The 25,070-nt window shown below is 36.4% G+C and overlaps 1 protein-coding gene across 1 annotated transcript in view; it reads right to left on the bottom strand.

Annotated features, from left to right (window-relative positions):
- LOC127857769 (uncharacterized) overlaps positions 1 to 25,070 on the bottom strand; it is a 74,946-nt gene that overhangs the window by 18,170 nt on the left and 31,706 nt on the right. Inside the window, exons 19-43 of the mRNA XM_052394426.1 lie at positions 24,775 to 24,920; positions 24,014 to 24,134; positions 23,564 to 23,778; positions 23,125 to 23,267; positions 22,264 to 22,334; positions 21,980 to 22,141; positions 21,589 to 21,751; positions 20,028 to 20,202; positions 19,123 to 19,601; positions 18,403 to 18,657; positions 14,096 to 14,457; positions 13,264 to 13,467; positions 12,715 to 12,912; positions 11,887 to 12,023; positions 11,274 to 11,433; positions 10,106 to 10,176; positions 9,470 to 9,627; positions 7,324 to 8,529; positions 7,064 to 7,158; positions 5,997 to 6,530; positions 4,873 to 5,050; positions 4,519 to 4,703; positions 3,633 to 4,324; positions 1,941 to 3,391; positions 1 to 1,815 (exon numbers count right to left, since the gene is read on the bottom strand). The exon at positions 1 to 1,815 is cut by the window's left edge and continues 1,547 nt beyond it. Of these exons, the coding sequence (XP_052250386.1) occupies positions 1 to 1,815; positions 1,941 to 3,391; positions 3,633 to 4,324; positions 4,519 to 4,703; positions 4,873 to 5,050; positions 5,997 to 6,530; positions 7,064 to 7,158; positions 7,324 to 8,529; positions 9,470 to 9,627; positions 10,106 to 10,176; positions 11,274 to 11,433; positions 11,887 to 12,023; positions 12,715 to 12,912; positions 13,264 to 13,467; positions 14,096 to 14,457; positions 18,403 to 18,657; positions 19,123 to 19,601; positions 20,028 to 20,202; positions 21,589 to 21,751; positions 21,980 to 22,141; positions 22,264 to 22,334; positions 23,125 to 23,267; positions 23,564 to 23,778; positions 24,014 to 24,134; positions 24,775 to 24,920 (9,376 nt within the window). The remainder of the gene's footprint in view (positions 1,816 to 1,940; positions 3,392 to 3,632; positions 4,325 to 4,518; positions 4,704 to 4,872; positions 5,051 to 5,996; positions 6,531 to 7,063; positions 7,159 to 7,323; positions 8,530 to 9,469; positions 9,628 to 10,105; positions 10,177 to 11,273; positions 11,434 to 11,886; positions 12,024 to 12,714; positions 12,913 to 13,263; positions 13,468 to 14,095; positions 14,458 to 18,402; positions 18,658 to 19,122; positions 19,602 to 20,027; positions 20,203 to 21,588; positions 21,752 to 21,979; positions 22,142 to 22,263; positions 22,335 to 23,124; positions 23,268 to 23,563; positions 23,779 to 24,013; positions 24,135 to 24,774; positions 24,921 to 25,070) is intronic.

Here is a 25,070-nt window from a genome sequence, read left to right as displayed (position 1 = left end):
TTCGTGATGTCTGTTAAATCGGAATTATAGCCGATTCCAAGAAATGCACCCGTGTTATTCACAACAAGAAACTCGTCGTCAAACTTATCCATAACTTGTTTCATTCTAATGTCGCTACTTACCGGGAAATACAGTATTTGGCTTGGGCACAGATAGTCTGTTGCTGTTAAAGCGATTGGCAGCATCCCTGAAAGCCTGTCTGCCGAATGCTGAAATGTTTCAACATCATGCCAGTCATCCGTTATTTTTAACTCGCCGATCAAAGGTGGTGTTGTATCGACTAAAATTGACAGACTTTGTACTCGAGTCACTAGATTCGCCTCGTTTGTTACCTCCACTGTGACGTAATATGCCTTTTGTGGGTTCATTTGTAGTTCATAAAACGCCGTCTTTGTATCATTCTTCACACTATTGTTATCAACCAAGTAACAGTTTTCACTTGTTACTCCCTTAGACATGCAAGAACTACATTCTAATAGTTGAACAAGAACGTTATTTATTCCTGATTCATGATCATGCATTTCCCACTCTATTTGCATCTCAGATGGCTTTCGCACATATATTACAGTCGAACTTTCTAGGTCGTTGATGTAAAGATTGCCGAACTCTGGAGATGTTGTATCGACCAGGACCCAATCACTCGTGATCCCTGTGCACATCCCAGCTTCGTCTTCAGCCACAACCGTCACATAGTATTTACTGTTGTGAAAAAGTGTAAGTCCCAATATCTTGCTATACTCGTCCAGGCCAACGCTTCGCAATGGGGAAATATCGTACATGGTTTTGTTGGCTGTAATTATGTTGCAAACAACAGTGTCGTTGGTAATGATATTTTCATGACTGCTAATGGCAACCTTGTAATCAATAATGTCGATATTCGATTGAAAACCGTTCCATGATATTGCCATCGAATCAACAGAGAACTGATACTTATTTACGGAAACGGATCCTGGAATTATGTCATCGTTATATCCAACTCGAATACCATTCGAATAGCCTTCTGTAAAGCCACCTGCCATGCTGTATGCCCTAACCGTTACATAATACCGAACCAGCTTCGATGTCAGATTTAAATGTGAAAATGTGTACGAATTGTTCAGTCCAACATCTACAAAGTAATGCACGTTTGATCTCGTTTTCTCGTATCTTCGGTCGTTTCCAATTGCGACTTCATAGTGATGAATTGACTGGGTCGGATCGCTAGACTTATCTCCGAAGTGTTTCCAGTTGGCCGAAAGTTCAGTTGTACTGAACTGATACGTGAGGTCATTATCAATCCCATCTCTTACTAAACCCGGGAAAGGCGGCTGAATACGAACCGTTACACCATCTGATCTGGCTGTTTTAACTCGGCCGAGGAAGTCAATGGTTTGAACCGTTACAATATATTTCATTCCGTTTTCAAGTTGAACCTCATCATTATAAAACATTTGTCCGGCATTCGGAATGGGTTGGAAATCAAACAATATGTTTCCGGCAAGACTTTCTATTTTCCATTTCGCCTCTCCAATAGGACATGCGTCCGAATATTTCCAAGAGCCTTGAATGAGGTTGGGAGTCGACTGGAAGTCTATATCTTGTTCGCCGGTTCCGTCTTTGACTTCTAAGAACGGTGTCTGACTGACAACGACGCTGTCCGAAGAAAATTCACTACTTAAGCCGGCTTGGTTGTAAATCCTCATTGTGACATAAAACAAATCGCCTTGATTCAGTCTAAAGCCATTCACAAAGAATATTCCATCGCTTTTAGCAATGACTGGGCGATATTCTAAATAGTCAGTTCCCAAAGGTTTGCTTCCAAGAGCGATCTCATACCTGTAACAAGTTAACAACGAAAATTAGTAACTACAGGGTGTTTAATCTTAAACAAATCTTCTTAAGTAAGTGCCTGTACAACTTAAGCAATCAATACACATGAAAATGTAAAATAAAGTGCATACCTATGAACGTCAATGGGTGCCTCCTTATCAACAACGTTTATCAACTTCACTTCAACATATCCTCTTGGTAATTGACATTTCTGATGGCGTTCAACTGGTGTTCCTTGTGAAGTACTTGTCAAAACATCAAGTCGATCGGCTAATGGGGATGTTCTGTCTACAATTACTTCTCTTCCATAAATAGTTTTTTGTCCGACAACATTCCAAACGGTTACGGTAATAAACATGACTGTGGTGTTTCTAAACTGGCTGATATGGTTATAAAGGTCTCGGGTGAAGCTGTAGGTGTCTCTGTGAACAACAAAACTGTCTAAAATGTCGGAATCAGTTTGTGTGGATCCCATTGATATTGTGGTTGCTTTTAAAATGCTTTCGTTTTCAACAATTGTCGACCAGCTGCAGGTAACTATACTTTTTCGCACGGATATAAATTGCGTACATTCAAGATCAATCATTTCAGGGGCAGTTGTATCTGCAATCACAGCAAATGATGACTCAAGTTCGTGGTTACCGGCCTTATCAACTGCGTTTAATGTCACGAAGACCGCTTCACCGGGAACTAAGGATGCGACGCTAGTCAACGATGTCAAATCATGCGTGAGTTGTTTAATGTCCGCTAAACTAGGAAGAGACCCAAGACCCCATTCTAAAGATTGAATTTCATGATTATCAGAAATATTGCCAACGATAGCTATGGAATCTGTTACTGACTGATAAATAACATTATCCTGAATGTAAACAATCGTATCATTCGAGGCTTCAACTCTGAATATAGCTTTCGGAGCAACTCTGTCAAGTGTGATTCCATCTGATGAGGAGACGATATATTCTTCGTGACACCCTGTCACTGCGCGAACTGTTATGTAATAAGTAACGTCCTCAAACAACTCTGTATGGATTTGACATTGTCCGTGTGTATCATTCAACATGACGAGTCCATAGTTCGTGTATGTAAGAATGTCGGTTCCAAACTGTGACGTTCCGATTGCCCAGTCATAGTAAATTATGTCACAACTTTCACTCTCAAACCCGTAGAACGAGGCTGCGATTGAAGTGTGATCTGTTGTAAAAGATTCATCTTCAAAAAGGCTCCTGCCGTCAAAGACAACACCTGGGATATTCGCCTTTTGTACGTATATTTCTTTAGACACACCCATATCTGAAACCAGTTCTGCACCATTAGATGCCTTTACGGTAACGACATACAACGTGCTAGCGGTAGTGTATGCTTCCAGGAAAATATTAGAAATATACGCGGTAGTGTCCGTGCCGTAATCCGTGAACGGAAGAATATTCTCTTTGTTGTCATTTGTTCCTATGGCGACCTCATATTTTGATATTCCACTCTCAGAATCCCTAGAAGACCAACTGAGTCGAATACCATACTGATCATTGTGTAGCACTTTGCCTTGATCCACTTCCTCATCTTCTGTTGGAAGTCCGACCTTTACCTTAAACATAAATAACATCATAAGTCTGTTTGTGTAGATATGCATTTGTTTTATATCGAATCTTAATAGCCAAATATGTGTCACTTACAAAGTAAACGAGTAACTACTTTAAATAAGATTTATTTATATGTACTACATAACATGTCAACAAACCTGGCGATATGAATTTATTTTGATAATAGAGAACGGATAACTGAATAGTTTTCAATACCTAAGACAATTTTGTCAGCGATATGTTTACCTTAGGTGTACTCGGTGGTGTTGTATCAATCATAACTCCTGTGCTTTCATGCGCTGTGGCTAAAAGAGCTCCATCGAATGCTGTCACGTGCAGAGAATATGTCACTCCATCTTCCATATTTAAATTACCGAGTGTGCTGTCCATTTTACCATTGAACGAATTCATAGGTTTCGTTTCATTATATCGTTCACTCGCAGGCCAGTGTTTCTGCTTGATACCGTGGCGGCTTTCGTATATCACCGTTCTATACTTTTCTATGCCGGATTCGCTGTCAAAGAAACCCCACTTAAGGCTTAAGTTCGTTTTGTCCGCTTGGTATCTGTTACCATCCTTATTGTCAGAAATTTCAGTCATAATTGGAGGAGTATGGTCGACTATAAAGCTATCGGATCTGGCTGCTGCTTCTAATTCAGCCCCATTTACTCCGTGAACCTCGAAGTAAACCTCGTCTTTATGCTCAATGGAAATTGTGTGATCTTCGAACTCACTCAACGTCCCTGTTTCAAAAGTCTTTTTCTTTTCGTTGTTAATGTAGACATCAACTTTGTAGTTTGCTATTCCACTCTCGGGGTCGTAATAATCCCGCCAGTTTGCGTGCTTAGACACGGTTTCTGAGGTGTATTTCAATTCAGTTGCATTCCGTATTCCGTCAAGCACAATCCCAACTATAGGAGGTGTTGTGTCGACAAGAACTGAAAAAAAAACATTTTATATAACAGTAATCCACATGAAAGATGAATGCATTTTTTAAAGACAAAAACTGCAACATTTCTATCGGAATGTCTATTGGCCGGAGGAAAGTAAGCAAAAGTGTAAGCAAATTAATAATTTGTAGCATGTGCTTTAATACCTAAAATTAACTACACACAATACTGCATGCTACTACCTCCATCCGAAGAGCTGTTGCATGGCTTGGAATTCAACGCGCTGTTGAAGGCAAGAACAGTCGAGAAGTAAGTGCTGTTGTGCTTCAAAGTTGCTGGGATGCAGCTGGATTTCTCATAACGGGTCAGGTTGTGGAATTTGACAATATCGTCCAGTTGAGGCGCAGTCCCGACACCCCACAAAAATCTAAATGAACACCCCACAAAAATCTGAATCAATGATGGTGATATTACAGTGCAAGAGATCCATTGTTCAAAATTGAATATAAACATTTTCAAAATAGTATGTATTTATAATATAAATACAATTCCCCCTTTATTTGATACATAAATCATCCGATAATGTATCATTTTACCTGTCGATGCCAGATTCAGGGTCAAAGAAATCTATCCACTGCGCGCATATCTTATGGTCATCCGCCTGGAACTGCCTGTCTCTTCGAAGCCTGATTCCGTCCATAACGGCTCCCGGTATCGGCGGAGATCTGTCGATCATTATCGGCTCATCCCCGTGACCCGCAGTAAACAGATCCACTGAAATGAAACGTCATAATTGAAGTATTTGACACAGTGTACATTCATGTTAAAGTATTATAAATGTTTCATGAACAGCATTTTTACTAAGATTTTTTTTGGTCTAAATAATCTGGCTTTCTTTCATGTCCCTAGCTTTCGTCAAAGAAACTTACCCATTCTTAACATAGTCCAAGATTACCATTACTGAACGTTAGAAATATTTACATAGGTCAAAAACCAAGAGTACTGTTAAATAACAAGAGATATATAGTTACTGTTATATTAGATTTATATCGAACGTCATAAGGAACACGGGGCTTATGAATTGGGCAGGTAGTGTACACACTATGTCGGTAATGCACGTTTTTGCTAAATTGTCGATGCAATCGTTACACGCGATGCATTGTTTTGAAGCATTGGATTCTTGATTACCCATATTCATTTTCTTAGAAATGAGTGTTATTTGCTTGTTCGAATACATTTCCCTTAATCTTTTTTTCTAAATGTGTCATTTTGTCATACTGTGAACAAGTCTCTTAAACAAACGCAGACAGCAGGCTACATGAACAGGTAGATTCAAATGCATGTAATGTAAACACTCAACATTAACACTCTTTATTCAATCATACGGAATTTAAAGTAAAGCAACCAGTGACATTCTTCAACAGTGAATTAAAAAAAATAAATAAATAACGCTATGAAATGGTGCATTTACTTTTGAAACACTGACGATTGCTCTTGCGAAAATTGGAATTATTAACTTATAAGTGTTATCAATCAGTGTCCTGATAGCACAATCTATTTACACACACTATCAGACATGTTTAATCGGGTCGTCGTCATGAGAGTTGCACAGAAAAATCGGCCAGTGTAGTTGACTTAAAAACGCAAACCTTGCATATCACACAATCAACCCAGCAGAACTTCAGTATGATTGAGACAACAATACTAGTATTCTTTATACCATTGTTTGTGACGCGGATACGAATCCACGCCGGAATTCCTTCTTGAAGACCCAGATCTTTCACAGCTACAAACGGATCCTCACGTTCCATAGGCGCATGCAATCCATACGCCTTCAGTTGTACATCATACTTAGTTTTGCCCAAGCCGAATTCAGCATGGGCGATTTTACTCAAGTCGTCGGTAGCATTGTAGTATATCGCGATTAGGTCAAAGTCTTCATCATAAATGATGTCCGTTACTTTGTGAAACACCGGTGGCGAAGTGTCTACGATGAACGGAGTGGAATGACAAACCGTAGTCACCAATGAACCGCCTAATTCTGCTCCATTTAATGCCTGCACCGTGACAAAATACGGACCGTCAGGCAGGTGGATGCCTTTTTGAAAAGCGGAGTCGGTCCAGAACTTCGGATTCGTCAAATGGGCGTAAGGATTTGTATAAGGGACAACATCCGAGCTGCAGACACTCTTTCCGACAGCCCAAGTGTACGCATATATACCGCTCTCGTCGTCGTGAAAACCTTTCCAGTTGGCTGCAATAATATCATACAATATGTATAATACAGACACACACATCAGCTTTCGTCACTTTTGCCACGTTACGCACAATATCATTCCGTTTTTAACACATGTTCGTCTAATATACTTTGTATTGAACAATCCGAGATTTAACGAAATTGGCATTTGCAAAGTAAACTTCAAAAGTATCCCCGTACACAGCATATCTACTCCCACTGGACAAGCCAGTCGGCTCCTCAAATATGTCAGCTATGTACTCGTCCAAATATATAACCGTACTGTACACAACAATGCTATAGAACTAAGAAAATTGCACACATATTTATCAAATAAAATATGATCGATACATAAATATATACATGTAGTTTAAATAAAATATGCTTATATGTGATAAATACATAGTGGAAAATGTCAAGCATTCCAAAAACACTATTCAATTTTATGTAAATATTGCAAATATTGTAAATGGGATGTTACCCGACACGTTGTTTGAACAATCTTTAACGAGAAACTTCAATTTAAAGAGTTTAAATAAATACAAGTTTACCGGACACAAAGTGGTTCGTTAACGTGTACAGCTCGTCTTGAACTGGTTGGTGACCATTGAAAACGGTTCCAGAGCCCGGTCCATCGATGATTATCCTGGTGTTAAATTACATTTAGATGCGTAAATAAACTGCGGTTTACCAAAATGCGTTTTTGACGAAAATAATGTCTTAACGACTGCAGAAGACTGTCAATATAATTTTGTTTCTTCCGATCATACCTTAATTATCGAAAATGTGGAATAAGAATTCTAATATTTACCTGTGGTTTTCTTGAGGTGTTACTTCAAGGCATCTTTGTGAAACAGAAGCATTACATTGGTCAGCACGAAGAAAGTCAGACTGATTATTCAGGATCAATCCTGGTTCTGGAGGTGTGAAGTCCACCATTGTGCCTTCGCCTATTAAATGGTCAACGTACCCCAGCACGTTAGTAACCTTTGCGTTGACGAAATACTGAGTACCTTGAGTAAGTGGTAAATTGTCATATTCCACAGAGGTGTGATAACCGATACCCAATCGTTCATAGTTTTTGTATGTTCCGCTAATGCGTAAATAGGCATTTGCACCGGCCACCTGATCGTGCAAATCACATGTCTCCGAGTGGTATTCATAGCTAAATGACACGCAGTTTGATCCGTGATTCATGCATTCTTCTGCGCATAAATCCGGGGATCTTAATGGCTTCGCTGTTTTTAGGACGTTAGCTATCAGCTTGCCATCCATCGGGGTCGTGAAGTGCTGCAATGCTCCGGCCACACCTTGTCTTAGTGGAGAGTGGTCAAGTCGTGTTTCTTTCCATCCAACGAACTGGTTGCCGTATTGACCTGGGCTGAATCCAACTGCCTTGTAATGCATCTCCTTCAGGGGACTGTCTTCAGCGACGATGATAAACGCAACTAGTTTTGAGGGATGTGATGAATACTTATATGGGTGCTCCACTCTGCCGTCTGGCAATGTGCTGTCATATGTATTTAGAGAGCACTGCACAGTGGACGACAGTCCTTGCGTATTAGTTGCGCTTACAGTCCAATGCAGAGGTATACCACCTGGTAATTTTGCGGGAACCAGACGGGTATTGCCACCCATTTCTGTCCAGGCTTGAACGTTGGTTCCCCCTTTATGTGTGCCAATCGCGTAGGTAAGTTTCACTTCCGATACTTCGTCTTGAGCGAACATTTCCAGTGTAAAGGCGGTGTCATAGTAGGCACGGTTATACACTTGGTTAACCATACAGCCTTCGGGACCGGCACGGCGCCTTCTCTCGTTGATCGTGGTTGGCAAAACGTTAGGTGGTGATGGATCGTCGTCTCGCTTCTTCTTCGTAAAAATATTCTGGTGAATGGTAGGGACTTGGTATTTCCATATTGTTCCTTCGAAGATGTTGACAGTTTTAAACAAAAGGAATAGTTCTGCAAATGCCTTAAGTTCGAGTCGCAACGGTGTGAGCACCAGATCCATTTTAGCCCTTCAAATAATGAAAACATATAATACTAAATTCATGTAAATCAAATTAACAGAATTGAACAAATATATAAAATGCTGATAAATCACTTTATAAATCATTTGTCAATAAAATATCTAATAAAGATAAAAATAATGCGAACACATATGTATTTATTTGACATCTGTCTTTCAATTTCACCCGATGACAAATAGTGTATAAAGCAATTTGTCAGCATCAGATATAGTGTTTGATTGAAAGAAAATGTTAATCTTCAAATGATGATATGACTTACAGTAAAATGTGTATCGATTAACATGTACTCAGTAGGATAAATGTTCGATCGCATTGACCTCAATACACGATTTCCCCATGCGCGGCGACCAAAATCGATTGTATATTGCCCTTTCTCTGTTCGTGTCAAAAGATTCGACTAAACTGTCAGAAGAAAGATTTAGCTCTGTACTTAAGATTTTATAGGGTTTCAAGAATACTGACCGCTGGTGAAAAGACTGATGCGCATCATTATCACATTCCTTTTAATAAGTAAATTAAGTGTCATAATCATATCTGACATGCACTCGGGTTATTGCATTATTTAGTATTCTTCGGTGTGTAGTTTCAGTAAGTTAACCTTTGATTGAACGAACAAACAAACAAAATGACTGTTAAGATAGAGTGAGGGAAAATATCAAGCCAATTACCAAAAGTGAATACTGAACAATACAAGGGTAATTTGTGCTTTATTTTCATTAAGATTGAAATTAGTTTGGTTCAAAAATAAAAGGTTTCATTCAAACGGCATTTAATATGCGCGTGAAGTGAAGTGTAATTTAATTTAAGTGTCATTAAAGCACTAGATCACGAGAGCTTGTTGAGCAATCGCCTGACACGTGTGTATGTGCGGGCGGACACACAAACGGACAGATGGCGGGTAACCTAATACTCTTATCTTAATACATACCCAATATCTATTGGATATTTAGAAAACACGAGCTCAGTTGTCATAGGAAATTTGGTTTCCAGTAGATAGCCGATCAATCTAATGCCACCTCTTGCAAAGCCTATATCGATAGCGGCATCACCCCACACCTTGCCTCCAACCCAAGGGGTGAGTGTCAGCTGTAGGGAAACATTTAGAGTTGTTAATGTTTTTGTATTACATCGCCTTGAAATTAGTGTCTTGAAACAATGTGAAGATTTAAAAATGAATGCACACAAAGCACATACAAACAAAAACCAAGATTTACATAAAAAATAGGTCGCCATGTTGTAATGGATATGGTGGCCGCCTAGCGGCCAGATTTAATCCACACTGTGGGAGCGTTCTTTAGATCTCCCCAAAAGACGCAAACTACTGGTGCCTATAAAAAGGACTCGAGGGCGTTTCAACAAGCCTAAGTCTTTTGATGCAATCGAGCTAACAATTATCAAATAAGAATAAATAGTAGCCAATACATGCTTGAAGCCCATGTAAGTAAGGTGTATGGTTTACTGTTGTTGTATTTCGTGTTTATATACGTCCGTAATTAAGAAGAACGAATGAATATTGATGCGCGCTGAACACTAAGACTACAGCAAGCAACAACTTCCCGCTGACCTGTGTGGTCATGCTCACTACGCACAGTCCTACTTTCACACCTAGACCAACGGAACCGCCAGCTCCAAATCCTGCAATTATAAACAATTTATCCACAAAATCATAACACGACTTCAGAAACAGTTTGTCGCAATTTTGGTTTACCATGTGCATGATGTGAAATATATGTGTTGTCAATAAATAGACACCTTCTGATGAGGTGAACGGATCGGCTAGCCTTTAAACCCAACGAACGATGATTTGCATATACCGTTTACCGTTGCCTTAAATTTAAAACTCTTAGGGTTGAACATTTATTCTTTTTCTGTTTTTTCCTGTAAGTAATTAAAATATAGTTTATGCATTTGGTAGTGATCAAAGAACGATTGTCTGAATTTAACGACTGTTCACACCGACAAGCTAACCCAGTACTACTTCAAACATGTGAACGTTAAGACAAACAAATGACATAATATTTATTAAAAAACAACAACAACAACTATTTCTTATCGATCAGTACAAATACAGACGTATTAATTTAAGAGGAACCATGAAATAATAAAAAATAAACATGGTGGTGCAATAAACACTGATGCGCCTGTGTGGAATCCTTGTCACTATCGATTCATTGGCCCATTTCAGTAAGACAAGATCCAAAATTTGGTTAATATGAAGTCAGGTGATGTAAGTGTTATGAGTTTTAAAGTTAACAATCAAATCTTTTTAGCAAGTTATATCAATGCTTATCAAACGGTAATTTGGATTCAACACGAATCGTTTACCTTCCTTATTAGTCCAAATCTTTTGTGGGTCGGTGTCAATGTCAACCTAAGGATGTGGGTGTGATCATTGTGTTGAGAGTGTTCTTAGATAACATCGATGCAATTATCAAAGCTTTGTTGCACGCGGTAAACAAAACCATGCAGTGTGGGTTCACTAAGAAAAAGGTTCTCCTTAATCAGGTCAGAAGTAGGTAAATGTAAAAGTCAAACAACGTAGGTCAGATGATGTTGCGGTGTTGCTAGTGTTTAAACACATCATCCATGCGAGTATTAATGTTTTCCAGGAAGCATTATTGATGTTATACAGAACGTGTCATTTTGGGGACGGACTTATGGACTGACGTCAATCGCTTTATGCCTCTCAGTAAGAATCAGTAAACAAAATATCGACCGGTTATGCATCATACCCAGTGACAAAGGTACTGGTCCAACCATAAAACGTTGACGAATGTTGAAGAATGTGATATCAAATGGGGGCACGGGGATATTGGCACTAACACAGAAGTCAACCTTATTTGGAAACTCCGTTAATGCTGCCATGAACTTGTCTGCCATGTCTTTCAGCAGCTGTAACGATTTAATTGACATAAACATAATTGTTTTAAATGATTTCTGCAACACAATGATTTCGTCACCAGAAATTATTTATATTACGTTATAGAGACCAGAAAAACACTGAATGTAACGTTATTACTTGTATTACTTTCCACAATTATATTTCATAAAGACTGGATCCGCTGAAAGGATTAATGCAACATTATTGTTTTATCAGTTTATATGCTTTAGCTACTATACTTACGTAAACATTTGATCAATTAGTTATATTTGAAACGTAATATATCACATATTGCAGATTAAAAGGTCCGTATAACATGATCAATACATCAATTGACCTATTTCATTCAAAGTCATAATAACATAAAATTCAATACAATTTAATAATTGCGTTAGCAATTTCAGTACTTATTACACTTACTGCGATTTCATAACTTAAGAAATTGAAATTAATATGAAACACACCTGATCAACGACTTGATGTCGCACATTTTCCAGTGTCGCTGTCACATCTTTATTCAGCAAGTAGAATTCGCTAAGCTGCATCATGAAAGTCGTAATCGGTGTTTGTCGGATACTGACGTCTGTACATGAACCCGTCGCTAACAAGTATTTGTATTTATAATATACCTGTTTATAATCTAAACGAAATGCTGGCTTTATCAATCAGTAAAATATATATATATACATGTATGATCCGTGCTCTGTGAAAAGGTGGTTTTAAGCATATGCTCACAGTGTCGTCCCAGAGTAGCCTGTGCAGTTCGCACATGCTAATCAGGGACGACACTTTCCGCTTTTATAATTTATTTCGTTTAAAGAAAGTCTCTGCCTAACAAAAGTCTTGTTTAGGCGTAAAGTTTCGTCTAGGACGATACTTTACGCACATGCGTTAAACCCCCTTTCCAAAGAGCACGGCTCATATGTACTTAACAAATTCTTTTATACTAGTCGCTTTATTTCCGATCTAGTAATGCCGCAATATTTTAGAAGGAACATTTTGTTCAGTTCAACAAGCATATCTCATTCTCGTGACTAGCGATATTTCGCATCATGCTTCGTGTAATACTTCAGGACACAAGTCACTCTTATATACCCTTGAACACGTTGACAAACATAATATCCCATGTGTATTTAATGCACAAAAATACAAATTATTTACACGGGCACCTTATAAACAGAGAAACATTACTTGCTTGGTTTGAGTAAAATGAATTTTACCCAGGTCAATTAAATGAAAAAATGTTTGTAAACTTAAAAGAAAATGGAATATAAATCAAATTGCAACAATACCTCGTTTATGTCGAACTGCGTTTGGTATCAATTTGAGGTTGTGGAACAATTCTATCGGAGGCATACATGTCATGAATAAATCATTGCACAATTGTATCTCAGCTGTGAGTGTGACAGATGTCCCTTCAATTTTTGCGTTAACAATGAACAACACTTTTAACAGTAAGAAATTCGCCACCTCCATATGCTGATCTTCACCTGTAAGGCAATACAGGCGTGTTTAAAAAAACACTTTATTTTGATACATTTTGAGGTGTCGTACTTCTCTGCAAATAATGTGGAAATAAAACTGAATGCATTTTGCCCAAATCAGCATTTTACGCTTTTTTAAACCGTGTATAAAAGTTAAAAACTAAAACATCAGAGTAACTAATTATCATATTTAAAAAATCACTGAACTGATCCGTTCAGAAACTGATTCACGCGATGTTTTATCAGCATTTTACAATATAATGCGAACATATCAACAAACATACATTTTCTGGGTTAATATCGTTTATTCCAAGCTTACCATGCCGTTTTAAATAAATACAAACATTAAAAACGTACCGTTTGGTTGGATGGTATAATTCCTTCCCAAAACGCTTATTTCTATTTTCAGCTCCGATGGCACAAGTGCTATGGAGGCTTGCAGCATCTCTGACTTGGGTCCGAGAGGGACTGGAATGTTGCACGACAGACCAAGGCAGTCCTCGTGAACGTAGCAAATGTGACCGAAACCTTTGGCTATTGCATCTTTAAACATGGGACAAACTGCAAAATACAAACATATATGTTTCCATATAACAAATTTGATGTCATTAACGTTACAAGCGAATCAGTTAAACTTATAAATGCAACCCATTTATGCGCTTTGTAGAAAGATGTAATTAAGCTTTATTGAAAGAACAGGGAACACGAAATTAAGCCAATGCTCTTGAAATATCCACAGAGCGGAAAAATGACATCAACTCGATTTCGGGGAGAAATGATGAGAATTTCAAACCTATGCGGAACATTTGTTTTCAAGTTTCCGAAAATAAATAAGTATTCGAAAGGCAAATACTCTCTGAAAATAACTGCGCAGAATGGCCTGACAATATGCCAAATTCCTCCTTAAAACAACCTTTAGAAAATAAAATATTAATAATCAAAGGGAAATAACTCCTGAAAATTCGTTAACCGGAACGATTCGAATGTCTATGTTATAGGAATGTCTAAGATCTCACGCGAACACGACACGTGTGTCGGACAAAAGTACGGATATCGAGTAGAACAGAAACGATAAGAAAACATGGTTTCAGAAGTACAAACAACCATTTCCATCAAATTTAGTTTTTGGAAATAGGAAGTACTAAAACAGGCCTCTGCCTCTAATTAATTGAATGGATTAAATACGAACGTTTTCCGGGTAGTTCTGCCATGGAGAGAGACAACTGACCAGCATCCCCAAATTTCAAGGGGCCAAACTTAAATCCACCGCTGTTGTCATCATCTCCGCTTCCATCAAAATTTAATCCTCCAGTAAAGTCAAATCCTCCAAAATTGAATTTGAAATTGTGAAGTTTGAGAAAGTTAATCGCTAAATTTGGTGTTAAGGTCGCAGATGATTCTGAAGGTTCCGCTTTCATTGTGCAGGCTAACTTTCTTAAGATGTCGATGAATTTCTTTCCAATTTCAGATGTTGCGTTGAGCTTTTCTATGATCCAATCCACCGTTTTGCTGTTCACATCGACTATTTCTAAGATGTTTGGGATCTTTGGACTGAAACATTTCAAAAATGGCATTATAAACAGTTTATATATTTCAATAATCATTACAATGACTATAGCCTTTAACAGGACTTGTTCATAACTTTTCCCGAAATTGAAGTGATGCAATTAATTACCTAAAAACACTGTCACATTTGGAAAAACTTGAACGAGTATTAAAAAAGGCGGAAGATAAAATGCACAAGAGTCGTTCCCAGACAGCGCAATCGAGTATTTTTCGCGTTGATATTTTACATTTTTTATCCTACAACTAAATGATTTTATATAAAAATTAAGACTCGTTGAATAAATGTAAGGTTTATTCAATACCTTGCACTATACACTACCCGCTATGGGACTACTTTTGTTTTACTTTCACTCCTCGTTCATTTGTTCTTAATTTTGGATTTATACATTAATTGAATTAATTACTTTTCAAATCAATATACCGTAAGTTATCAATCCAATGCAGTGTTTCTTTTAAATTAATTTAGCTTAAGAGAAAAATGGATCCCATGGGGGACTGAACCCACGCGTGGTAACCAGATACTCTTACCGCGACGCTAAATAGCTTGCACGATTGCGTAACTGTTGGAAAAGACCTTATTGTACTACACATGTGACGAAAGCTTTTTATTGCGTCATTCAGGTCAATGACGCTAATGTCTGCAGTCGTTTTAAATTTAATGATGGTGTGTGTTTACGATGAATTATTAAAATACTATGTGAATAACAGTGTTGGAATATATAACTCGAATAAAACCGGTGAGACTACATTTTCGATTTACTGAAAATATCTATTGTACTCAAAAAAGGCGATGTTTTATTGAAAAATTTACGTTTTAAGAAAGAGTCTGTGAATGATTCTTTAACTATTCGAAGGAAATCGATGTTGAATTAAAGGGGTAATTTCTTTGACGAATAAGTCGTTCATTTGTAATTCGATCAAATAATGTCTATCCACTAAGAACCACATGCTTACACCAAGAGTAAAAGATAGATAGCGATAAAGAAATGTATATTTTATGTTATGTGAAGAATTTTAACTTAAGTGACGAAAATAAGCATGATTATTACACAACTTTGGTGAGAAGAGCATGAACTAGTATATGTTTGACTTGTTTATGTCAATTAGTTACAAGTGTGTAAAAGAAGAATTTTTTATTTATAGACTAAAAATAACAATATCGGCGGAGATAAATGCTGAATCATGCTTGACGTAGAGGTATACATTTTGTAAGTTCAAAATGGCAGCCATTTTAGTTTTTGGTATTTTGCAGGGGTGCATCAAGAATTTTAGTTTGAACAAAACTGTTTGTTTTCTACTTGAGTATGTAACATTTGGAATGCTAATTCAATTTTAATCGATGCATATAGTGATATTTTGTCTTCTTACTCTGCGTTTGCGCGAAATTCTTAAGTACTATTTAAACTGGAGTTAATGGTGAAGATCACAATTTTAATATTACTACGTAAGGTTATATTCAGTTAATTCCATATGTTTTTGCTATTGTTTTTAGCAATTAAGGACTACTATTTTGATTGCATCAGGAACAAATAAAATAAAATAAAATATTGAAGGATAAATAGAATACTATCTAAGTGTGATTGTAACTTGACTTTATACGACTCTTGTCAAAGAGGCTTACACGACACGTAAAGCCTCGCCATGTTAACCTTTCTTCAACTCGTCGGATAAATTCAAGTACACAATCACACTAACATAGTATTCTATATATTTAATTCACTACAAACGACCTAAAAGAAATAGTTAAAGTTGAATATCTATGGAGGTTATGTATTATATGTTACTGTGAAGATGACAATTAATACGATAAAACAAGAAATGTCACCATGCAAATAAACTAGATGTTCAGCTATTAATCAAGTCATTAGTTTAATGTAATTAAATTTGAATCAAGGGTTTCATATAAGCTACTTACACGTACAAATGGAGAACAAAAACTTCCACAGATTCTTATTTACTAATCCGAAAACATTTTTTATTGCAAGTTAATATGATCTTGACCTAACTCGCCGAATGCAATCCTAGCCCAGAATTAAATGTAAGATACCTACAAACAAAATTGCAACACACTACCTTTATTTACACTAATGTTATGGAGCGGAATCACTTCCCTATTTTAGATAATAGTGATCAGTAAGTTGCATTTCTCCACGAACTTTCATATAAACATCTCCATGCTATCTGAAGTTATTCAACGCAAACTTGTAAGCAACAGAGACCATAACCCAACAGGACCCAAATAAAATACATCCTAGATATGCATGTAAAAATCAGATATTATCAAACAAACGCTAACCTAAATGTCTGAAGTACAAAAAGTACAATTAAGAGTCTAGTTGTGCTATATTGCAGCTCAGAGTATTTCAAGCCTCGATCAAATGATGATCCCAATGACAAGTGTGCAATTCAAATAACATATTTATAGTGTTTACGAAGATGTGTACTTGGTGCATGCACATGTTCTGATGATTTATTTATTGCATGTAAATCTTGACCAAATGGGGCATAATCATGATGTACGGCTTAGCGCAGTTATATGTCTTTGTCAGTGACTGAAATAATGCTCTTTAACACTAATGTTGTAATTTGTGTATGCATTGAGTCACGGAATTATTGCATACACACGTAAACTTTAATTTTCTAATTATGAAAGGGTTATAATTCTAAATTACAGGTCCGATTCACGTGAATTGGTCAGTGAACTCAAATGAGGATTTCGAAGTCATGTGTGATGTTTCTGTAATATTAATTGAGATATGTGCTTGTTGCATTCAACCTTAACTTCAACTTGCATTTAAATCGTTCTTTTAAAGTACAAAAGAGGCATAGCCTTGCAACAATGCTGGTCATAAGTAACGATCTTGGTCAGAGAATGCTCATAAAATCCCTAGAATCATATTTTGAAGGTCGGTTCATATAGAGATGTTGAGTAGTTAAAACAAAAAGTAAACCTTAATATATACGTTTAAATGGGTCATACATGTGCAAAATAACAGGTCACATTTACGGAACTCGGTTAATGACCTCACGCAAAGACCTCATGTATACGTTCAAAAGGGATTAAAATGCAGGTAAAAGTAATTAAACTTGGTCAGTAACCTCGTCAGTAACGCAGCATTATAACGACGAGCATATATGCAAGTTTAATTGATTACTATTAGTAGAATATTGGAATAGAGATGGTGCACTTTGTACATTAACAAGATCATTAAGCGAACATCTATTTAGTAGCTGTAACTAATTTATAAAAGGAAAACTTACAAAAAATCCCGACGTAAGGTTTTAAACCAGGGATTATTAAAAAGAAATAGCTAACACGAACCAGGGTTTTGAATTATGGTTTAAAGCTTGAAAGCTGTGTCTGTATTACACGATTTGGCTTATTTATCGATTAACACAATACACACGCATTTTTATTTTATAATATCGATTTTTGATTATTAATTAACAAATGAATATGTTTGTCTCTTTCTAAGTCAGATGCGTTATTTTGGGTTTTAACATATGAATATATGCTTTTTTAAATAAATACGATTTGTGTTGTTGTTGTTTGTAAAAAACATTTTTCCCTAAGTTTAAACAACTTTCTGTAATGTCATAGAAAACAAATACAAGAAAGCATGTGGTTTGCACCATTTCTTTTTAATAAAGACCAATAAAAAGAGATGTTGCTAACATGTTTGCCCAGCCCACCTCTGACTAACAATCAAGTCGTCAACATGTACGATTGTTAAGAAAGAGATTTATCGTGTACATTTACGTTTCAATAAAGAGCGGAAATAACAGTTAATGAGGGCTAATAGGAATTATATTTTTGGTTCTGATTACATGATTCAACAATAATTTACCGACGGTTCCTCTGTATTTTAGCGGTTATGTATCAGCAGTTTATAATATTTTAGTAAATAGTAAGATTCTTTATTCACTCACTTGCTTCCAAAGAGAGCTTGCTTGAACATCTCAGCAAACTGTTTAGCTTGCTCTTTGAGACTCTCTTTGAGACTGTCTCCAAACGATGTAGGATCATACAGAGATGGGTCGTCAGGCCTGTACTTGGTATTCTCATCACCCAGCATGCCATCGATATTTTCCGCGTCAGGTTTGCGACGTTCAACGGGTGACTCTTTCTTATCAGGATCCTCGTCTTCATCCGATTCACCGGATTCGAATGTCTGTCCTATATATCTGTATTGAAAATATTTAGGTTAAAATTTCTCTTAAAGAGTATAGTTTCATTGCATATGTTAAGTTGATAGAGTTGATTTTTCTTTAAAGAGTACAACTGTATTTCACATGTTATTATTTTGGTATTGTAGTTATTATATGATCAAACGAAACACCTTTTTATTATCAAGTAGAATTTTACAGAAACTAAAATGAAATGTTTCCTGGTTATATTTTAGTAACCAATGTCGGGTTTTCCCTAATAAAGGCCAATAACGGACTGGGTGCTTGTGGTAAAGGTGCTATCATACAGTTTATTACAAGCAAATCGACTCAAGCGTTTCATGAATACTATCGCTAGATTTTTGTGGCATCACAATATTTACTGCTACATAAAGAAATAAGACTATACTTTCGTTTTATACTTTTTAAATGAATATGATAGTTCCACACCAAAATTAAAATGAAGAATGTGTTATTTTTTACCTAAACTCGTGATCGTTACAGTCCTGGATCCATTTTGGAATCGGCACCAAGCGATCAAGGAAAGGTGACGGATCAGTGTAGTCATAATCAGCATCAGGCAGCTCGTCTTCCTGAGCCTTTCTCACTGAGACGTGGATGGAATTCTTTCCTCTTGAGGCTACAGTAGACATCCACTCATTACGTTCATTTTTCTTAGCTTCCCCAATGGTTATTTTAAGACGTTTATTAGTATTTGGGTCTTGTGGATTACCACCGGCTTCCTTTACATTAATGCTCAGTTTCCTTTCTTTACAGACCCTTGCTGTTGTGGCCTTACCAATTTTTTCTCCAGCTTTAACGGTCTTCTCGTGCAAAGATTGATCTGCGTCAATGTTTTCCACAACTATTTCAAAAGGAGTGAATTCTGGATCGCTAGGTTTCACGACTACTTTTTTTTCATCTCTGTAACTTTTTAATATTCCATTTACAGGCATATGGACCTGCAAATAAAAAACAATAGCAATTTATATTAATAAACTATTGAACACTCAAAACGTGTAAATAAATTTATTTCAAAAAATGAACATTAGGCTGAATGCAGTCGGATTTTAAATTCTAATTATGTTTCCACGGGTCTGTTATAAAATTTGTAAGATTATGCTATGCACATCCATCAATATTTGTTTATACAGTTTAACAACAGCATCATGTTAATTGCTTCCCTGTAGGCATATCGGTAAAACAGTCAAGCATGATCTGGAATCAAATTTACTTAAACCGAAATAAATAATTCTTAAACACGAACATTCGTTTTTTCGCACACGCAAACACTCTAACGACATCTAGAAAGAGTCACTGGTCTTAAAATATTCTAAGTAAAATATTCTGGTTAGGAATGTTATGCCATCATGTTGACGTCGACTTACCGTTTGTCCCTCTCCAAGAATGATATCCACCCCCGTTGTTCCGTACGCTCCGTTAGCTGTGGATGGCCACACGCCCGAGGGACATTCTTCAAACGCATCGCGGCGCTTGGTGGGAAAATTGCGGTCAAATTTTGGTCCAAACACCTTTTGCACTAATGATTTGCTCGTTTCGATGCTTGAAAAACAAGATTTTTCTTCAAAGCTACAAAAACTCAATCACACTGATATCTGCGTTAATAAATGTATTCATGGCTATTAACTTTAATAGGCTACATCTACGAATACTGTGAAACCATTATTAATCGTCAGGCATTAATTTTCATAAATTTCGTCAGTCGACCGATCGGCGAATTTAAGATCCTAACTAACAATCATGCCCTATGTTTGAACAAAAACAAACACTAAGTTGAACAATATTTTAAAACTTTACCGTAGACATGAGGCATTAAATTCCAACATAATCCATGCACACATTCACTGCTGTTTCGTAATCAAGATTATTCCGGTTTTGACACAAAGGGATGTAAATTACACAAGGTACTTAACTGACACGTTACACTTCTTTAAAACGCATGTGCAGTACAGCTGTATCGAATGCGTTGACTTCGTTTATGTAGAATGGTAATGAATTAGCGCTAATTGTTTATAACTTTATTACCCATTAGGTGCATTGTGTTTTCAGGGGTGTTGCATATTAGCCATAACGCAGCGAATGCCGATGAAAGACAATAAACCAAATGAAAAGATGACGATGTGTGATCAACATGCGTATTTATCACAAATTAATAAAGAATATTTTAGTATGGCAATTAATAGAATAAGACTAATTGGCAATTGGCTTCGTCGTTACAAACACTCGTTAACGGTTATTCGATCCCACTTGTCCGTTAATCATAACAATGAACGTGTGAATGGCATACATTAAGAGGGTCCATTACTGTCCCTTGATATCAAAAGACTAGTTAATTGGCATGTGACAAACAGGCCCCACCTCCTGCAGTGATTCTCAAGTGTGTTTCCGCATTCGTACCACGATTTTTCGCAACTGCGATTGATCGCGAATATGTATTACACACAAATCGGATATTGACTGACGCATTTTATTTAAAATTCAAAATCAGAAATCGGCGAATTTAAGTGCTGACGAAATCGTCATTTTTATAAAAATGACGAAATTTTGTGCTGTCGAAAATAAATGGTTTCACAGTATATAATTTGGTAAATATAGTGAAATGTAGTTTTGAATGTGCAGGTAAGATGTATTCATAACACGAGTGGGTCCTCATGTGGGTCGTGTTTGCGCATTTCTTGCTTTCAGTTTATCGCTATAATTCGTCATGTATTGTGTATTACAGTATTTGTTCACATGTTCCCTTACCAACTAGCCTAGCGTAGATGGTTGTTATTCCTTCGATAATATTATTTATATTGTAATAAAAACCATTGCTTTGTTGCTATCGTAGAAGAAAAACCAAATGTGATATTCAAAGCCTACCGATACTATTAAATGATAGTGATATACATTGCGAGTTGAGAGTTTCATAGGCCTTTTAATACATACACTTTTTTTATTTCTTGATAACCCCATTTTATGCCTTGTATTCCATCCATGATAGACTTGAAGATTTCAACAAACGGTGTCACGAATTTTATCAGAGGTTGCAGCGGTTCAAACACGTGGTCCCATTTACCCTTTAGGTTATTTACAACATCGTGCATCGTGTCTTTCTGAAATATGATTATAACCAATATTTTAGAAAGTACACAAAAAATACTCGATAACACAAAGTCGGTCAAGCTCTAAATTATAGTACCAGATAAGTCGGGCACCACGCTTATCAAATATTACGAAGACACGTGTCGTTTTCTTATCGTTGAGACAAACAAAAGTACCAAATATAGCTACATAAATGAAATATATCATTTTGTGTAGCTTGTGTATTTTGTCACACTTGCCACAGCTGAAATGCCGTCACTGATCGCCGACTTTGCCTCATTCTTGATTGCCTGTACACCATCTTTAATCGAGTCGGTGAGTTTCTTGAACACGTCCTTAATTCGTCCTAGAATTGCTGGAATTTTTTTCGCTGCGTTGATCCATTCAACAACACGCCCTAAAATCGTTCAACCATCAGCAAGAAGTTTACGAAATCAAGACAACATTTACGTATACCATCTAGTATTTTAATATTACTAAGAATGCGTTTACATAAAACAAAATCATAGTAAGAAATACCTTTAATGAAGAGACATGCCTCTACCACTTTATTTTTGACGTCTATTGCCATCGTTACAGCCACTTTGATGCTAAACAAGAAAACGTTTTAAAAATAACCAAATAAACGTAGAGATACACTGTCACTTACATAAAAATATGTAAATAAATTTATTACCACATTTTGCAGTTATTGCGCAAGTAGGTCCTTATTTATATGACATTTATATATCCGACTATGTTTTGAATAATCCATGTATTATGTTGTAATGTTGCAATAACGTGCAAACAAATATAATGTAACATGCTGAAAACAACATACATTATTTCCATTACTCTAACATTGAGTAAGCGATTAAAACATTCATGTTTTCAATGGACCAGAGCCTTTTAAAACTAGGTCAGGATATAATTTAAGCATTTTTGTTAGCAAGTTTTATAATGAATTAAAATACAAATATGACTTCTAAAGAGTTCACAAGGTTTCATAGAAGCCATATATTGAAATGTTACGCTTCCTGGTGGCAATGTTTCTCAATATACTGGAACCATTTTCGTTATCTGGCAAGATGTTCATGCAAATCGGCTGTGCTATCTTTATGAAAAATGTTGGGGCAAAGTTTCAAGAAGATTATGTGATGAATGATGTCTAATAAGTGCACACAGTGTAAATGTTGACGACGCGCGACGAGCGACGAATGACGGACAAAATGCGATCAAAAAAGCTCAAAACCAACACGTTTTGCTAAGGTGAGGTAAAAAATGTACATAATGAATTTACAGAAACCTTAACAACAATAAATACTTTCGTGTGAAATTCCCGTTTCATGTGTTTGGTTCGTTTTTTAATGATTACTAGAATCATATGCAAATATGTTTTACTCTATTATCGCCCTGGACATCGATGTTATTGCCTGCATTGGATTCTGGAAGAGTTTCCCAACAGCCTCAACAATTGAATTGAAGGCATCCATAATCTTCTTAGCTGTGTAGGGCAAGGCCATCGTAACAACATCAACAACGTCCTTCAAAAAGGGAATGAGATAACATTTACGGTAACATAATACATGCTTAAAATACTACTAAAAACTACAATAAACCTTATTCTAAAAGCGCCGGACTGGAGTATAACAGCATTTTTGTAAAAGAGAAAACAGAACGTACAAACAAGGCTTTGTATTTAACAGCAAACAAGATCCTTCATTCATTGGACCAGACTGATGCTTGTCTTTATTCATAGATATTTGATAACTGTTATACGATAAAATCCCACGACGAATATTTAGGAATTTATAACAGAAAAAATAAACAAAAAACATACATTGTAGAATTTGAGAGCATCGTTTTTTATCCCGTCGATGAAGTCGCTAACTTCTTTAACAATGCTTTTGATCTCTTCAATAATAGTGTTGGCGCTTATGCTGAACAGTTCCTTAACAAAGTCTCGCATTCGGTTAGCCACCTCACCAAGTCGTGTCGGGAGATTTTTTACGATGTCCACGATTTCATTGACAACCTTTGTGAGCGTCTTACCACCTATAAAGAACAGGTCATCATTGTAAGCATTTGATAAACAGCTCTTTTATTTCAAAATTGAAAGTTAAAGTAAAATATGAGTTTATATTGGTAAAAATGTTTCACTATGAATTAAAACAAAAACAACCATTTTCGAAATAGAAGGGCTCAGTACCAGTTTTACAATCGTTTAACTGATTGTTGGTTATAGCGTACCATGAACATAAATTGATAAATATTTAAAGTATATACTCACCTTTAAACATGGTCAGTATTTGCTTGAATGCTTTTATCGCATTAATGATCGGGTTAACAATTTTGTCCATAATTTTGTCAAAGATTTTGACCAGATCAGAAAGACTGTTGATTCCAAAGTCCTGCAGTAGAACATTGATCCAAATTAATTAAAATTTTCTGATACTGCGAATGTGGTTTAGATTTTATATAGTGGTATATACATTTTCAACAATAAGAAGTCAAATTAAACCGATCATAACAAAGATATAATGCTTTAACATTAATAAAAGTGATCAATTAAAAACGCCGTGCCGTTCAAAACGCCTCTAAGGCTAATACCACAGCTAATATGTGGCCCTTAAATCAGATATAGACCTTGACAATACTTACCTTGAAACATTCATGTCTTAATTGATGTGGCTTTAAAAACAAGATTTAGAACTTGATATACTTTCCTTATGGAATTGCGATCATAAATGATACTGATCTTGAAACAGAAATGTGCCTTGACGACACTTACTTAATATTCACGCCAAAGCTTATTTGCACCTTTATATATACATTGATGATAAGAACTTTAAGGGCATTACGATTAAAGGCGATTCTGCCATTGAAAAATATATACGCATCAGACCGTAGCTTATGTTAATCACGAAGCAAACATATGTCTTCAAAATACCAACTGACGCAGATAAAGAACTTTAAGATTATTGCCTTTTGAACATTCAGGTCAATATTAATATAATCCTTGAAACGGATAAAGACCTCGACAATACTCACCTTAAGGACATTCAAGTCGTATTCGATGTGACCCTTGAAGCAAACGTAGGCCTTGACGATGTCGATCTTAAACCCAATCATACCGACATGAGCCTCTGCATACGCGCCGTCATAAACATCTACCATGAAATGACCGCTGAGAAGAGCTGGAATTACAACAAATATATTTGTTATCTAAAATATTCCTGTATGTCAACTAAATATTATCCAATATAACTATTTGATTAGTATTGTATATACTGTGGGTTGTGTGTGCGTCTTTTTTATCAAGTACTATTATCCACCGTGAAATTACC

The sequence above is a fragment of the Dreissena polymorpha genome, chromosome 14 (assembly GCF_020536995.1).
Source record: "Dreissena polymorpha isolate Duluth1 chromosome 14, UMN_Dpol_1.0, whole genome shotgun sequence".
Lineage (NCBI taxonomy): Eukaryota > Metazoa > Mollusca > Bivalvia > Myida > Dreissenidae > Dreissena > Dreissena polymorpha.
Note: the sequence above shows the minus strand (reverse complement) of the source record. Positions and strands in the feature narration are given on the sequence as shown.